Below are 19,327 nucleotides of genomic sequence, written 5' to 3'. Positions count from 1 at the left end.
GTCACAGGTGATCAAACATTTGGCGGAATATGGTGGTACCATTTTCTGAAGCAGCAAAGAAAGGCATTTCATCACTGATAAGAGTGCTAAATGATGCCTTAATCAGGATTCCATTCTCAAGGTTGTCTGTGCCATAAATGGAGATCAGCTCTTTTGCAGGCTAGAAGACAGGCCTCAGCATCTGTTTACAGACCCTTGTGATTCAGAGCTACTCGGCTGCTACACAACTTCCGATAAGAATGCTCTTATGACTAATGCCGAAAAGACAGAGTCAGGAAAAAGAGTAATAATGATAAAGACCGACTGCAGTACTATCTTCATGTCCATCCTTCACCAGAAATGATGCAGGTTTTTTATATATAGCTCATCTTTTAACTGACTTGAATTACATGTTTACAAATATTGAGCTTCTTGTTTATCCAAGATGTTAGAATCAGACTATACGAGAGCAAAGAAACTAAAGTGGTCTGTTATTACCACCATATTATGAAAACACTTCAAATGTAATAACAGTGTAATACATGCAACCAATTCTCAAGCAATAAGCTGTAACATTTGAGAGAAGCTTCATGATCGAGTAAATGATTTTTGACCATTTATTTACTAAGTGATTTATCAAATTAGAAAAAAAATGAACATGGAATCTTAACACAGCTAACAGGCCTGAGCGTTGCAGAAGGGGGACACCACTAGCTGACCTTCTCAAGATAGAGAATGTTTATTCGGGGTATGCTGTTGGTCTTAGTGTCTTTTTGATATTATGTACTGTACTGTCTTGGAGTTCCAACTGCACATGACAAACAGGAAGTTCCAGGACACAGTGCCATTTGATTGAGTGTGCCCCATCTCTACTCAGAGGGAGAAATCAATACACTGTGCACCAGTGAGACTTTATTGAGACTATTCGCTGATCGGCAAGGTAAACGCAACCTTGTTTTTGTAGTTATTCCTACGTTTTCACTCATCACCATTATGTCACAGAAAGTAAGGATGAATTTCGACATGCCGGCGGACATGAAGAACAAACAGCTCTCTAGAGACCAGATAGAGCATGTCATGTTGATAAAGGGACAAGGCTACAACGTCATCAAGAAGGATGTTGACGCCATGGAAAACTTCAGAGATGAGGAGGAAATATTCTCAGTACTTGACTTCCAAGTTAATGAAAAATGGAGTGTCAAACACCATCACTATGAGGGTGGTAGGGGTGCAGAGTGGTCTCAGGCAGCTAATCCGGATGGTTTGTCCTTAGGTACCAAAGGCGACGGCATCAATAAGAGGGTTAGGATGGAGGAGTGTCAGCCTACGATGTGTGACTGCTTGGGTGAGCATAGCATGGGGCGAGGACGTTTTCTGGAGCAATCAGCGTGGATCACTCCCTGGTCAGGACCTGAGAGTACACAGACCTCCACCTCAACACCCCTAGTGACGAAGGGCAGGGAACCAAGAGGAAGGAAGAGCCAGGGTTCATGTTGTCCCAGTGAGGGGTACGCTGACCCAGAAGCTACAGGACCAGGCATTCTTTGCACAACTCCCTCGGTATTCCAGACCCCATTACACCCAAGGAAGGGCACCGGAGAGGGAGGTGATGGGGATGTGGATCCTGGGACCAGGTTCTATGATGGAGAATCTCTTTTCTTGTTTCAAACAGGGAGTGAAGTTCTCACTGGACTGCAACATCAAAAGAAAGCTCTGTGCCAGGGATGAGGCACCTCTGCAAGGCTCAGGGTGGCAGATACCATGCTCCTGCACTTACTACTTCGTGGCCAAGGATAGGAGGAGGGAGATCCATCTCTTTTTGGTACCAGCACACTCCCACTCCAGATGGACCGCCCTCAGTCATCAATGAGAAGATGGTGGTGGAGCTCCAGGCCTTGCAGTACGGCCATGGAGATAGTGATCAGGTAGAAGTGCTGACATGGAGCCTCAAGGAGAAAAAGAATATCACCTAGGAGAAGGAGTAGATCATAAAGGACAAGGATGAGGAACCTGTTGCCATGCACAACATCCTCGCCAGAATTCAGTCAAAGACAATTCAGGCATGACCATGCAATGGTGCTCTGGTGTCCTCTCTGAGGTCAGAAGTTGTACAGGAATTTGTTATATCTCGATCTCCTGCTTTCTCCCCTCCTCCAGAATCCAAACTTATGTCTCAGCCAGCATCTCTACCTTCCCCATCACTGTCACCTGTGTCACCCACGGCAAACACTCTGTCATCACCATCAACATGTGAAACTCATCTTGTTGACCTTGGCAGTGGGTTGATGGTGTCCTTGAAGCCTGCCTTTCTTCTGCCAAGGGATCGATCTCCAAGCTGGTCAGAAATTTGCTCCATGCATACTTTTATGACCAAGAGCTTGGAGAATCTTCTGCAGAAGGGAAGGGGATGAAGGCTGCTTTGCCAACAATGAAAATGGCAACAATAAAGGGTAATTTCTTTTAAAGACCTTGAAAACTTCACCAAAAAAGTGCAAAAACACATGAAAATATCGAAGTGAACAAGTATATACATGTTTTTTTTCACCTATAATTATTGTAACGATCATTCCAGTTTGTGTAATAACTTAATTCGTCAATGTAACTTGATCAGAGTGTTTCTGTGGAAATGTTGAATTATGTCTTAGTGGTACTGATGATAAATGACTACATTGTGTTTGCGAGGAGCTAATTTTTTTCATTATTCATAATACATATTTATTACTTTAATACTTCAAACAATGACCCTTTTTCTCTACTCAGTCATAAATTGTTTGTGATATACATAGATAACATTTTTTAAACAATTCTAAATTTCAAGCATCTTTTGCACAAGTTTTCAAATGATATATCGTAACACTGTTGACATGAACTTCCAAATTGTGTAACATAATACTAATAAATTAAAATGATTTTAATCAATATTTTCATTACAGGGAATGTAATATAACATAATACAGAAAAATTAAAATAACTTTAATCAATCTTGTCATTACAGGGATTATGTTATCAAAGAGTCTTAAGACAAAAGAGAGAGCGCTACTGCAGATGATCAACTGCCAGTGTGCAGACTCAAGGAAAAGGCCAAAAAACAGAGTTATCACTACTTACCTCTAATATGGTGTTACTAGGACAAGTGATCCAGGTTGTACTACACCAGGACTCCAAATATAGGCTGTAAAACTGTCTGAATCAAATCATGACACTGATCTAGATTCACTACTTACCTCTAATATTGTGTTACTAGGACAAGTGATCCAGGTTGTACTACACCAGGACTCCAAATATAGGCTGTAAAACTGTCTGAATCAAATCATGACACTGATCTAGATTCAACACAGGGGTACTGGGAAAAAGTTAGAGTACTGAATGGAATTTAATGGCATGTAAGTAATCTCGTGTTTCGTTTCATATATGCACAACATTACTACCCTTTTGTAAACAGGTAAATATTAAAGCAATCCTTTTTTGAGATAAATATGTCTGCAAATGATTCAAAGACTGTACACCACTTTTCTACTGTATCATGCATATTTTTTTATCCGTACATACTCCGATATGGCCCTTTTCTGGAGCCCTGATATTCAGTAAAGCAGGGAGTGGAGAGCCTGACCTTGGTCCAGTCAGATAAACAAATGTCTTCCCTTGAAGTGTACTTCTTATAAAACATTTAAAACAAGAGATTTCAATGAATTACTATCTTTATGCTTGCATGCTATTGTCATTTGAAAAACAAACAGATTTAACACTTTCAATTTTAAACCAATGTTGTACAGTCACTGTATGCCGCTGTCAATGACTCAGCGAAGTAACTGCATTTATCATACTTGATTCTTGTAATTTTCATTTCTCCTTTGTCAGCGACTCAGCAATTTTGTTACTTCACTTACCATTCTTTATTCCTGATTTGAGGCAGCAATTTGAAGTGAAAATGGCAAAGAAGTTTGATCGTCATGCTGTTAGAACCTACCACTTCGGTGAAAGTAAGCATAGAGGATAAAACAAGTAAAAGTTTGTTTGATAATGACCATGATGTAACTGTGATATGAAGAATGCACTTTCTGAAGACCATTCTGAGTATCTGTTCCGTGATGTCAGCTAACTATGTAACACTTAAAATAAAAAATGTAACAATTTAGTGGGCAGAGATGAAATTTAACGTTACCCTGCTGTCTCCAGTCCAGGGTATTTATAACCAGCACGATTCCAATTTGACATACCGTATATACCCACGTATAATGCGAGATTTAGGTACCTAGAATGAGGAGGTCAGGAAGAGGGGTCACATTATACACAGGTATAAAATCTTTTGTTTTTTCCAGGTGTTTCACTTTCAGTTTCCACTGATGATGTCACCTGGTATTTGACAGCCATCCCGGCACTTCACAAGAAAATTTCACATTTAATCCGACATAACTGTTAACATCCAAACATTTCACTGTGGTTTTTGGTGTGTATGGCAGACACAACAAAACTGAGGCCTATGATTATCTTCAAGCTAAAGACGATGCAGAAGGAAAAGTTCCCTGATGTTGTGTTTGTCACTGTTCAGGACAAAGGGTGGATGGACGAGGCACTAATACACCAGTGTCTTGAACTTGTTTGGATGAAGAGGCCTTGGTATATCAGACGCTGCAAATCCCTACTTGTGTGGGATATGTTCCTAGCACATTTGTGCGAAAGTGTTAAAAAGAAGTTGGCAGAGAGCACGATCAGACAGGCGGTTATCCCAGGTTGATGTACATCCTGCTACAGCCACTGGGTGTGTGCCTCAACAAGCCATTCAAGGCTAACATCCGAACGGAATGGACCACACCTTTACCAAAACCAACAAGCAGCGCAAGGCCCCGCAACCAGTTGTCGCAGAGTGGGTCAAAACTGCATGGGAAGCTATCCCAGCTGCAATGGTGACCCGTGGTCTAATGCCATGATATGGTGAAGTCGTCCAGGATCACATCCAAAGACAATGATGCAGCCAAAATACCAGACGATTTCGAGGATGAATTGGGTGACTTTTATGATGACAGGATGGAGTGATTTCTGCGGCAATGAATCCGGCAATGAATCCGACACTGAATTTGATGGATTCACGGCAGCTGACCTGTAATTCTGCTACATCAATGTCACATAAATGTACCAAATAAATGACTTGTAAATTGTACTTGACTTTGCTTATCTTTTATGTGCCAATTTTGTGTCGCACTGTTTGAACACAAAATGGCGACTTGCTTTGGAGTTATACACTCGACAAAGCTTTGCAGAGAAAACAACAACGCAAGACAAACGCGTATCTATTTGATGAGTGCTGGTAATGTACTTCATTGTAGGTCGTTTTGGGGTAATACCCACCAACAACGCATGACAAAACACTTTTTTATTGACGCCGGTGATGTGCTTCATTCATGGTCGCATTATACACAGGGTATATGCTTTATCCTCGATTTTGAAGGGGTGTAGTGGGGGGTCACATTATACGCGGGTATATACAGTAATTTTTTGGAAACTTTTATAAAATGAGCCGACTCTGACCATGGTAGTAGATATAAATTTCATTCTACAGCACAGACAATAGAAACTATGTCAAAACAATGGTAAAACAATGCGGTAATTAGCTAAAACAATAGCCCATGACCCACATCCCTCATTTCGTGCTCCAGTTAGCAAAGACAATGAAACCAGTGACTGTAAATCCCCCATCCCTCATTTATCCCTCATCCCTCATTTGGTCCACATTTCATCCCAAAAATAGCTACATGTGACAGTCATTATCTAATCATATCAATTTCATTAAGCCTAGTGATACATAATATCACCATGATGAAAAGAAGTTAATGATGTTTAAGGAGAAATTATCAATGGATGTTTCACGCTATAGTTGATGGTTATTTGTTACAAAACAATTGGAATGCTGTCTATTCAAATAAGTTGTTTATACAGAACAGTCACGACAGGGTGGCATGACCGGTTGATACCCAGTGCACGGTGTACTCTATATATAGAATCAACAAACCAGGGGTAGCATGACTGGATGATGAAACTTAAACCTTTGAATAGTGCCATGTCATGATTAGTCATCCCTTTCACATTCTTTTTTTAAAAACACACGTTCCACTACGTCTATAAATCTACCAATGAGCGATGATGATTACTGTGTGTTGTCCAATGACATAGTTTGAATTCACCAATAGATGTGCGCATGCTCGCATCCATCACTGCTGACAGCAATGTTATTCCAACTGAGTACAAGCAACAGACAAGGTGTGCCTTTGCTGAACAGACATCATGGGAACAAGAGTTACAGATTGGTTTGTATTCTTTTATACAAAATCTTCACCATTTAGCCTGCACTATCCTGTTAGGTTTGAAGTTGATGGTAAAATCTTCCACTGTGCTGAGCAGTATTATATGTACATGACGGCAATGACGCTTGGCGATGTGGTTACAGCTCAACACATTTTAAGAGCCTCTTCTGCTGTTATGCAGAAGAGATTAGGAAGATGTGTGAAAAACTTTATTCAACACAAATGGGATGCTGTGAGTTACCATGTTGTGAAGAAAGTTACCGTGGCTAAGTTTACTCAGTCTTCCACTCTTCGACATGCATTAATGAACACCGCCACAAAAATATTAGCTGAAGCCAGTCCATATGATAGACGGTGGGGTGTTGGACTCTCTCTTCACGATCCTAAGCTATTAAATCCATCTAACTGGAAGGGACAAAACTGGTTGGGGAAAGCTTTGATGGAGGTCAGACAAGAGCTTATGGACAAAGTTGTTGAGAGTGAAAAGTGTTAAATTCTTGTTTACAGTCCACTGAATGGTAAAGCAGCTTTCTATTCCTGGAAGCAAGTTCTACAATCATCACACACCTTGCACGAAACAGTTGTCATGCAATCTAACGAATGGTTTCAAGATCGCAGTGAATGTGTCAAGGATGCTAAGAGAAAGTTTCAAGATGATTCTAGGTCAACGAAAAGAATCATCATCAAGAAGACAAGAAAACTGTTCTTGTGTGTCGACGAAGTGGACAGTGTGAATCACATAAAGCATGCAGAAAATCTTCTCACTTTGTGTTACACTTTGGAACTGTCTAAGATTCTTAGACGGTTATCCTGTGATTTGTGTTTTGGATGTATGTTTGAACCTGAGGGAGAACTGGTGCACACGTGTAAGCACATGCTAGAACAGGATCACGTTGATGGTCTTTTCATGACGCCCATGAGTGAAATAAATGATGAACACGTGATTGATAAATGGTTGGAAGTATTTTGTGATGACTCATCTCTGAATTACGTGAACATAGTTTCATACCGCTTCAAAGACTTTCAGGACACTCATTTTAAAACATCAGAGTGGCTTCATGATCTGAAGCAACGTGTGGTTAAGATGCTGTTGTTAGAAAATCGCTTTCAATAATTGTGAATGTATACATGAATGAATTCTATTAATTAAAGCATATGTTCCTTCCTATTCGTACCTTCATGTTATATATTGCCTGTTACAACTGGTTTCATTCAGTAGATGTGTGAGTTCGCAAAAGATGAACAGGGTATTGTCAGAGAGGCACGAAAAGGCATTAGAAAAGTATTATTATGACCCTCACAATCCAGGAACCTACTATGGTCCGTCCAAACTCTGACAGGTATTGAAGACAACACCTCAACCTGATGTTAAGCTCAGGAAGGTGAAATGGTTTGTCAACAACCAAGATCCTTACAGTTTACACAAACCAGTCAAGCACAGATTTAAAAGGATGAAAGTCAGAGTGAATTCTATGGACGAAATGTGGGATGTGGACCTTGCTGATCTTTCACACTACAGCAAAGAAAATGAAGGTATCCGGTATTTGCTTGTCGTGATTGACATAGTGAGTAGGTTTACTTTTGTCCTTCCTTTGGAAAATAAAAGGCCAGAGTCCGTGTTGAAAGCCTTTAAAAAAATACTTCAAGAAAGAAAACCAAGGAAAGTACGAGTAGATGGTGGTAGTGAGTTGAAGGGAGTGTTCAAATCTTTTTTGGAAAAACAAAATATTACCATTACTATTGCACGCAACGAAAACATTAAAAGTAATTATGTGGAACGCTTCAACAGAACACTGAAGTTGTTGATCACACGTTACATGACAAGTAAGAACACCAAGCATTATCTCAGTGTTCTACCTGATTTGGTGTACAACTACAATAACACCCCACTTTCGTCTTTACCCCTTCTATCACCTGCTCAAGTCAATAACAGCAATGAATTGAAAGTTTGGCAATACTTGAAAAAAAAGGTCAAGTGATAAAGAAATACAGATATAAAGTTGGTGATCTTGTTCGCATCCCATACCTGAGGAAACCGTTCAGCAAAGAACTTGATCTGAAGTGGACGGAAGAACTTTTCAAAGTACATAACGTTTCAAAAAACAAGACATACCTCTGTACAGAATTAAAGATTTTCAAGGTGAACTTATTAAAGGGAGTTTTTACACTGCCGAACTGCAAAAGGTTAACAAAGGAGACGATATTGAGTGGCAAGTGGAAAAGACCTTAAAGAAGAAACGCATGAGAGGAAAAACGTATGTTTTGGTTCGTTGGTTAGGTTGGCCTAGTTCATATGTGGAAGAAAGTCAACTGAAAAACCTGTGATGGAGAAATATGTGTTTCTCAAGAGTTCTGACACAAAAAATTCCTATTTCAAGGATAACAGCTCTTATCATTTTCGCATTAAGCTCAATCAAAGACTGGTGTTTGATGGATTTGGGGTCGTGTCTTTATCCGAGTTAAACTTTGGAAAGATAGACCTCACTCATGTGAACGATCCTTATGTCTGTGTAACCTGTGCGATAGTTACAGGCTTATGCAGACTTATGCAACACTTCACTTGAGACGTTATCCCTTTGCTGACTGAACATGGATTCCCTCCCTCTGTATATCCCAGATTATAGCAAATGGCAGAATTACTTCAAGAAACACATGACAAGTACTTCTCGTGTTGTGAATGGAAAAGCTCCCGCTAAAGTTATTCCATCTCACTGATCTGTTTCTCAAACGGAGGAACCTAAAATCGAACTGCAGATGACTTCAGAACAACAAAGTGTTGTGGAGAGAGCGGATGCTAAAGAGAAGCGTCATAGGTCTTTAAAAAGAGCTGCAGGTGAACAGACTGCCACAACCAAGAAGATACGCCAGACAAGTAACATCGCCTCCAAGACAGCTAAAGTGCTCAAGTGTACTCCTGTGAAAGAAAACGACATCTTCAGTTGAGCATCATGTCTTTATTGAATAGCAAAACTTTTGAAGAGTTGGTACCGGATTCGCTCAACCTATTTACCTTACCTCCATATCAGACCAGTATCCAGCAACACTATTTTGTAGATGAACGCTCGCTCAGTCAAATTAATGACTCTTCTCCACTGGAATTTCACATATCCAATTCGGGTAGTGATTACATTGATTTGAAGCGAACAAAACTGCACATAAAACTCAAAGTCACCCATGAGGATGGATCGGTATTGGATGCAGACGAACATGTGGCACCTGTCAATTTGCTTTTGTAGGCACTGTTTTCTCCAATTTCAGTGTATATGCAGAACCAGTTGGTGTCTTCGACCAACAATCATTATGCTTACAAGAGCATGATGAAGACCTTGCTAAACTATGGAGCTGATGCGAAAAGCTCTCAAATGACATCGCAGCTGTTTTACAAAGATGAGGGTGAAGATAATGATGCCATTGAAACAACTGATTGTGTCACTGGAGCCAATTATGGTTTGATTGCACGTGGTACCTACATCAAGAAGAGCAATGAACTGACCATGTCTGGACCTTTGTATGAAGATGTGTTTAGCATGAAAAGACATTTAATCAATGGAGTAGATTTGACTTTGAAATTGTACAGATAAATGTCTTGATCATTTGTTTACATCTCTTTACCATGGTCTTGGCCATACCCCAGTTACAAACGCACGGCAAGCATGGCACATTCTGTGGCTATTCATAACACAATACCATGTTTTTCATATATGTGGTTACTAATATTTTACATTACAGTATGTAATACAGCATATATCTACATACATATACTTAAGTTATCCTACCCATAGTACATTGACAGCTTCCCACAATGGTTTCACCAGATACCCACAATGCTTTTTGTTCAATGTATTCGCCATTATGGAAATTTCACATTCAGTACAGTGAAGCCTCGTTAGTCTGGACGCCGACAATCCGGATGTCTCGCCTCCCGGATGATTTCAGCTTGTTACCAATCAATGCCTATATAATTTGCACCCATAATCTGGAAATTCAGTTTCCGGAACCGGACGCTAAAAAGGTGTAACCAATCAGTAAAACAAACAGTAAATCGCTTCATTGTTCGGACACTGTAAATGATGTTCACGAACCGTAACTGCGACTCCCGTCGATGTTTACATAACTTATTGCTCTGTCATTGGGAGCAATAAACACTGGGTGACATTGAGTTGACATGATAAACTCTTGTTAACTTGAGAAATGTCAATTAAGGGTTGTTGTTGTAATTAGACAAAAAGTCCCCGACAGAAGATGCTGTACATTCACAGTTTGTTTGACACTTGTATCAGCAAAGATGGCGAGTCAACCTACCAAGCGAAAACGAAACGAGATAACTGCATTTGAAAAGAGGGAGTATAAAGAAGAACATCCGAAAGCAAGTTTAGATTTCCTTAGTAAACACTTTGGTGAAGTATTTCGACATTCAGTGGGGAGATCTACAATCGGAGACATCCTAAAGAGCAAGGAAAAATGGCTTACCATACCTGAAGACTCCGCAGCCCTGTCTCGAGCAAGAAACGCCAAACATCAAAAAATGGAGGAGGCGCTCTTTCTATGGATGAACGAAATGACCAGCAAAAATGCAGCTGTAAATGATGAAATGTTGATATTGAAAGCAAAAGACTTTGGTGACAAGTTATCGGTGACAGATTTCGCTTACTCTCAGGGATGGTTGGCCAGATTCAAATCACGTCATTCAATATCAAAGCAAGTGCTCCAGGGAGAAGCAGCAAGTGCTGACAAGAATGCAGTGATCATGGGGAGGGAAGAATTGAAGAAAGTTTTGAGTGAATTCATTGTTATCCTTGCATTAAATATACATATGTACGTTATATGCTTATTTGTTTTATTCAGTGTCGTGTCTTGTTTGATATAGTAAAGGGAAGCAACTCTTGCTGAAATTCAGTAGTCCGGATGATCCGCAATACGGACGAATTTGCTGAAAAACACAACTGTCCGGATTATTGAGGCTTCACTGTATTTGGCAATATTATCGCTTTGCTTCTTGCTCCTTCACAATGGAACAAGGTCGACCACGTACTCGTCAAAGGAATATCCGAAGTAATCACGCACCAATTCTGGAGAACAATGACAGGTGGGGCAGAAACCAAACGGAGAACTGATCAGCACAATTCCTCAAACGTAAGCTCCCAAACATGAGGGTGCGACAACCTACCAAAGAAAGTCCTGGTTCAGATGTACATGCTAACATGCAGTGGTGCTCTGGTGTCCTCTCTGAGGTCAGAAGCTGTACAGGAATTTGTTAGTCAGCTGACAGGATTATGTCCAGTCATTCCAGCCACAGAAACTCTGCTGCAGCCAAGCCCTTCAACATCAATATCTCGATCTCCTGTTTTCTCCCCTCCTCCGGAATCCAAACTTATGTCTCCACCAGCATCTCTACCTTCCCCATCACTGTCACATGTGTCACCCAGGGCTAACACTCTGTCATCACCATCAACATGTGAAACTGATCTTGTTGACCCTGGCAGTGGGGTGATGGAGAAGAAAATGGTCCTTGAAGCCTGCCTTTCTTCTGCCAAGGGATCAACCTCCAAGCTGGTCAGAAATTTGCTCCATGCATATTTTTATGACCAAGAGCTTGGGGAATCTTCTGCAGAAGGGAAAGGGACAAAGGCTGCTTTGCCAGTGATGACAGTGGTAGCAATAAAGGGTAATTTAAAAAGTGAAACAGCATATGTAAATACAGAATTGAACATCTCAATACATTTGATTGATATATAACTATTGTAGCCATCATTCAAGTTAGTGTAATAACTTAAATCTTCAATATGACTTGAGCAGTTTGTTTCTGAGGAAATGTTGAATTATGTGTTTCAGTGGTACTGATGATAAGTGAGTTATGTTGTGTTTTTGGATTTCCTGGAGTTAAATTTTGTTCATTATTTGAAATACATTTCTTACTTTCATACATCAGACAATGACCCTTTTTCTCTCCTCAGTTATAAATTGTTTGTGATATTCATTTATACACGGATAAAAATCTTTTTAAAACAATTCAATTATCTTTTGCACTAGTTTTCATATGAAAAACTGAAAACTGGTGATATAAACAGTTTCAAAATTGTGCAACATAATACAGAAAAATTAAAATGATTTTAATCAATCTTGTCATTACAGGGATTGTGTTATCAAAGAGCCCTGAGACAACTGTAACAAAGTTAAGCCTGGCCCAAGTAATTTTCACGATGCAGTCGGTCACACAGATCGGCCAGTGGTCAAATACAGAAACATGAAGTCTGACAGGCTTGTGTGACAAGTTCACCCCAGGGCCACCGCAACAGGACCCACAGTGACCATAAATGTCTGTAGGAAAGATTTCAAAACCATCAACTTGTTTGTGTACAGTTTACAGACAAGATTTCAAAGCCATAAACTTGTTTGTGTGCAGAGTTTACTAAGAGTCAACAGCTCGTTAAAGGGTATTAATTACCAACATCAATCATGTTGATGGACAAGTTGACACTAGTAGTTTTAATGATCACTGACCGATATGTGACCCACCAACAGAGGGCTATGGATAAAAGCCTGCCTGACTGAGGGCCAGACAGAACTGAGCTTCTCTGCGTCCTAATAAGACGTACAGGTCGTTTCGCCAGTCTGACCAGTACCTTGACCATATGGACTGGTAGCTTGTTGTATATACTGCTTATATATCTCAAGGGATAGCAAACCAAATAACTGGGCAGCTGAATCATTTGACTAAAGCCTTGGGTGCGCATGGGGTAGCACAGATAATAAAACCGTTTGATGGTGAGCAAAAGAAATTTAAAGAATGGATAAAATCTGTCGAGAAGTACGTGGTCTTGTCAGGTGCCGAAAATAGACAAATTAAACTAATCGCGTATCAAGCTAGTGTAGGGACTGTAAGTGACTTCATACAGAGGTACTTTACGGACCACCCTGAGGCCACATGGGAAGAGTTACGCGAAGAACTTACTAGGAGGTTCGCCGAGATTACGGACCCACAACATGCATTTATGTTGCTTCGCACGCTTAAGCAGAAACATAATGAGAGTGTGCAAATGTTCGTGGAGAGACTGTTGAATATGGCCAGAGAGGCATATACTGGGCTTAGACAAGATGGTGGCAATGGTGCCGCCATTGAAAGGCAGTTGGTAGGGTTTTTTATAGATGGGTTGAGTCACGACTACCTGAAAATGAAAGTAATGCGGGAGAACCCAGCTAATCTGGCAACAGCAGTGATCGCCGTTACAAATGAGCAAAACATTAGGGCTAGGTTCGCTCTGCGTGTCGGAAGGAACAATGCAAATGACACTCATGAAAGACAAATTGAGCCAATGGAAGTAGATCACTTCACCCACGTTGCCTCAATTGCAGCCGAGTAGGCCATAAGGCGCGTGACTGTCGAAGTCGCCCTCAACACCGGGTCAATGCAGTGTCCAGGGGCAATACAGACAGAGCAGCAGAAAGACTTTGCTGGTTATGCGGGAAACCTGGCCACTTCAAACGTAACTGCCCCACACGCCGTCACCAATCACCTCGGTTAAACTAAAACCTCTTCCCCATGAAGAAGCCCATGAGGAAGAGCAAGATTCTTTAACCACATATTCTATCAATCTAGCTGGTAGACCTAACTCTTGTACAGTGAAGACAGGAAAACACAGATTTAGGTGTCTCATAGATTCAGGCGCAGAGGTCTCAATTATCCACAAGAGGGTTTTCAATCTAGATAAAGACAAATTTCAATTAAATAAGAAGAAAGTAGCGCTACAAGGGGTCAATGGTAATTCTCTAAATGTTGAGGGCAGTGTTACTGTTGACTTCAGTTTAAGGGGTACGCCGTTAAAACACACGTTTTATATAGTCAGTAACATGAACAGAAATATGATCTTGGGACATGACTGGTTATCAGCAGCAGGGGTCAGAGTTTATTTCGATCTGGGTAGCCTACGAGTCGGAAACACCTACGTTCCATTAGAGGATGATGTTCACATCTCGTCTATTGTACGCTTGGCTAGAGACACTGACTATCAAGCCTCAAAGTAAGAGCCTTGTCAAGGCAAAGGTCAAGAATGGGACACCCTTCGAAGTGAATAATGTGTATCAAGCAACAGGGACTGACAACGGTTACTTAGGCAGTGAGCCAGGACTACTAGTATGTAACTCCATAATCAAACTGAACAAACAAAGGGAAGTGCCTATGATGATCGTAAACACAACCAATCGCACGTACAGACTAAAGAGAGGGTGTATCCTTGGTACACTGACGGATGTGCCATCAACTAAAGTTGTGACAATCCCCCGTGGTCTTAAGAAAGAAGAGCCAAGTGATGTTGACAGCAAAGATATAAATGCCCCTGATGACCTCCGACAACCCATTCAAGCAATCGTATCTGACAACAGGAATCTGTTTGCTAAATCTGACTTGGACCTTGGCCATACGGAGACAGTCACCATGAATATAGACACTGGTAGCCACCCACCAATCAAACAGAGACCTTATCGTGTTCCCCTGAACAAGAGGCAAGTAGTGGACAAAGCCGTTGATGACATGTTGGATGCCAACATTATTTGATACTCCCGGTCCCCATGGAGTTTTCCCATCGTAGTGGTGGATAAGAAAGACGGGTCAAAAAGATTTTGTGTGGACTTCCGTGCGCTGAATAAGGTCACGAGACCCATCTCGACACCTCTGCCCTTGATCTCACTGATACTGAAACTTTCAAAATGTGCCTTTGCTCAAAGAGAGACCAAGTATTTGGGTTTCACCATCAACTCTGACGGGATCAAACCAGATGAACAGAAAGTAAGGGCCATACAAACCATGGGAGCCCCCACAACGGTAAAAGAGGTAAGGAGTTTCATTGGTATGTGTAGTTACTACCGGCGGTTCATCCCAAATTTCTCCAAGATAGCAGAACCCATTATCAAACTGAGCAAGAAGTTTGCAAGATTTCGGTGGTCTGAAAATTGTCAGCGAGCATTCGATTTTCTAAAAGAAAGCCTCACTGTCGTCCCGCTGTTGACGTATCCTGATCCAAACAAACCCTATACATTGTACACAGATGCCAGTGATACCTGCATCGGAGCCTGTTTAACGCAAATGTGCCACGAAGAGACAGGTGAGGTCGAGAAACCCATCCACTTTCTATCCCATAAGCTCACGGATACCCAATGTCGCTGGTCAACCATCGAAAAAGAGGCATATGCCATCCACTATGCCCTGCAGAAATTAGATCATTATCTCCATAATTCCCAGTTCAAGATCAAGACAGACCACCAACCATTGCGTTATTAGTTGGAATCACCAATGCAGAATCAAAAGGTGCAGCAATGGGCACTGGGGATAAGTGGATATAATTGTACTGTTGAGTACATTAAAGGAGAAAACAACACCTGTGCAGACCTGCTGTCACGAATACCTACTCAATACGATGATGTTCAGGCTGGCAATTCAGAGGTTGAAATAGACAGGGTTGACAACAGCCTCCAAATCAATGTTTTCGACTCGAGCAAATTCACCGTTCAGGACTATGCAGGTTGTTCAGTCGAACCTGAAGAAGCCCAACCACTCCCCAAGATGGATGCAGACATTGACATGGTGGTGGAACAAGGTAAGGATGATGACATCCAAAATATCAAAGAGCAGCTTGAGGCAGGTACTGATAACAAGGCCCAACTCAAGAAATTTCTGATGATCAATGGAATCCTGTACTACATTACTGACTGTGATGACGAACCATGTACCAGACTGTATGTGCCACGACACCTCAAGCAATTGGTTGTGGACCAATACCATGACAATATGGGACACATGGGAGTAGATAAGTGTTTCGAGTCAATAAAAAGGAAGTATTATTGGCCGAACTTGTACAAGGAACTGTACCAGTATGTATCGAAATGTGTCACATGTCAAAGCCGATCCATGAAAAGTCAGAGACCTCCCCTACAAGAAACGGAAATACCTCCCTACCCTTTTGCAAAGATCAGCATGGACTTCTCCGGTCCATACCCAACTACTCTCTCGGGCAACAAGTACATCATCAGTTTTGTCGACCATTACTCAGGATGGCCTGAGGCCTTCGCAGTCCCTGATAAAACTGCAGCAACAGTGGCCCATCTGCTGATAGACGAGATATTTCCACGCCACGGATGCCCACTGGAAATTGTGACTGACAATGGCACAGAAAACATCAATCACACAGTGAAAGAGACCCTAGAGACTTTGGGAATACATCATGTCCGAACGTCGTTCTATCACCCCCAATCGAATGCACGGGTTGAACGATTCCACAGGACTCTCCACGATGTCCTAGCCAAAAAACTTGAGGACTCCCTCATGACTTGGGACCTCTATTTGAACCAGACAGTGGCAGCCATTAGATTCCACATCTCCGAATCTTCAAAGTTCTCACCCTTCTTCCTCCTATACAACCGAGACGTAGTTCTACCAGTTGACAATTTGCTGAAACCCCGGAGGAAGTACACAGGAGAAGAGGAACACAAGATTGCCCTACAACAACAGCATAAGGCCTTCGTACTTGTACATAGGAACATGAGGAAAGCAAAACGAAGACAGGCAAAGTATGCCAACAGAAACAGTAACCCTAATACTATCAAGATTGGAGATCCTGTTTATTACCGGCTGCACCGGAGAAAGAGTAAGCTACAGAACAAATGGCAGCCATACTACTGTACATACTAGTACTGGACCAGACCTCGCCTGTCACTTATATCATACGTAACCAACTGGATGGAATGACAACCAAGGCCCATGCGGAACATCTACGCGTTGCTCAGCTGGACCAATGGGAAATCCCCAAGGATAAGCAAGATAAGCCAAGACGCAGGGCTTACTATGTGGTCCCACCTTCATCAAGTTCCAGTAACGACGAAACAGAAGACGACACGCAAGGTCCAGTCCCGAGGATTGTTAAGAGGTACCGGCAGGAAAGATCTGATTCAGAGGAGGAAGACAACATTCCACTTGCAGAATTAGCAAAACGCATGAGGCAGAAGCCCATGGACACGGATGTTGTTTCCGATCTGGAATCCAGTGATCCTGAGGAACCAGTTGAGAGTGAACAGCCTCAAATGAACATTGATGCTGTTTCCCAGACAGAAAAACCAACTCAGCCCAAGGAGTCAGTCAAAGCATTACTCCGGGCGGTAGCCCAGCTGCTGTAAGGCTTCCTAGCAGCAAAGCTACGGAATCAGTGTATATAGTCATCGTATGGATAGTTGTTTTATAGTTACTCATTATGAGAACATCATGGTGATAGTCAAAATAGTTGGTAGTTGTGGTTAGGATATGGTACAATATTATATTAACATGCTGAAATAAGTAATAATATCAATTTTGATCGTCATGTATTTTTCAGATACAATGGATGTGTATCTGTGTATGCTTGCCTTAGCTTTTGGCGCAAGTCATGCGTCTATAGTTTCAGAGAATGTTGTTTTTGAGAAGGTTAATGATATATCTGTCACTAGGTCTAAGTGGATAGTGACTTTTGTTATCGACCTTAAGCCATATAGCCATTTTATAGATAAGTGTAGGAGTGACCTCAATAGGGCCACAGGAGTCATACATCACATCCTTCACCGATTCCATCAAGATAAACTAACTGGTGTGGAAAGCATGTTTAAGAAGTTGGATAAGGAGGCTATCGGACTGGAGTACACCTTGAGCAATCTTGAACAACAGTTCGCACAATATCATCAGCTTGTTAGACCAAAGAGATCATTGTTGCCTTTTATCGGTGATGGCCTAAGTTTCCTGTTTGGTACTGTGTCTGAATCAGACCTATCCGCGATCAAAAAGGGTGTGAACAATTTAGCCAGAAATCAGAAGGTATTAACACATGTTATTCATGAAGGTCTTAGCATCTTGAATGTATCTAAAGTTTCCATCAATAAAAACAGGCATGCCATCAATTCAATTATAGACAATCTTCATCAATTTGAAGAAAATATAGGTAATGTAACTGCTCAGTTGCAATTGACAGGTTAGAATGGGCAACCTCTACGTATCTCAAGATAGAATTAGTCATCGAAGAGCTACGACAGGCTCTTCTGACACTCATGTCCTACATCGAACACGTCCAGAATCAGTTAAGCATCCTTTCACTCGGACATTTATCACCACATACCGTCACGCCGAGCGAACTACTGGTCCTCCTAAAGGATATCCAGAATAACTTACCCGCTAGGTTTACTTTGGCAACCGACCCGGAGGATAATTTATGGAACTTTTACCAGACACTGACATGTTCAACAGTCTTGTATGCTAATAAAATTCTAGTTGTCACGTCTTTTCCACTTCTAGATCTCACTGATCGCTTTGAGGTCTATAAGATCCCTAACTTGCCGATGCCACTGGTATTAAGTAACAATCTACGTAACACGGACAACAGCTTAGTTGCAAGGTACAAACTTGAATCGACCATGATTGGCATTAACGTAGAACGCACCAAGTACGTATTGCTTGAAGGTTTAGAACAGCGTACCTGCACCAACCCTATGACAGGATATTGTCACGTTGTCAGCCCTTTGTATCCCGTAAATTTTAGTGAATTATGTGTCATTGCACTGATCACTAAGAACCGCCATAAAATAAAAAGTAGATGTAGTGTTGAAGTAAGCCCAAAGGCGATATTACCAATGGCTCACTATATAAATAATGGTCAGTGGATCGTCACTACTGTAGATGTGTTGGACTTTACTATAGTATGCAGGCAAAATATCGAACATCCACGAACTGTTAGAGTAACACCCCCTTATGGCCTCGTACAGTTGAATGTCACATGCTCAGGATCCAATGACCATCTTATACCGATGCCTTACTATCATAATGAGACTAAAATTAAGGTAAAGAATTCGTGGATTGATATAATTAAGTTACCTAATGCCTCAGACACATTAATCTGGGAACCTTTTCACTCCACGTTTAAGAACACAACAGGACTAAACTTGCCTCTGCACCTGAAGGATTTACAGTCTGTGCCTATGAAGCATCTTATTAGAGAACTGTCACTGGTACATAACTGGGATGGGAATCTTGAGACAGGAAG

The 19,327-nt window shown here is 41.3% G+C and overlaps 1 protein-coding gene across 1 annotated transcript; it reads left to right on the top strand.

Moving 5' to 3' along the window:
• The first annotated feature begins 14,235 nt into the window (after positions 1 to 14,235).
• On the top strand, positions 14,236 to 14,829 carry LOC137276681 (uncharacterized). Its single transcript, XM_067808300.1, has one exon. The coding sequence runs from the start codon at positions 14,236 to 14,238 to the stop codon at positions 14,827 to 14,829; it is 594 nt and encodes a 197-aa protein (XP_067664401.1).
• The last annotated feature ends 4,498 nt before the right edge of the window (positions 14,830 to 19,327 follow it).

The sequence above is a fragment of the Haliotis asinina genome, chromosome 1, assembly GCF_037392515.1.
Source record: "Haliotis asinina isolate JCU_RB_2024 chromosome 1, JCU_Hal_asi_v2, whole genome shotgun sequence".
Classification (NCBI taxonomy): Eukaryota; Metazoa; Mollusca; class Gastropoda; order Lepetellida; family Haliotidae; genus Haliotis; species Haliotis asinina.
This window is presented reverse-complemented; position numbering and strand designations above follow the sequence as displayed.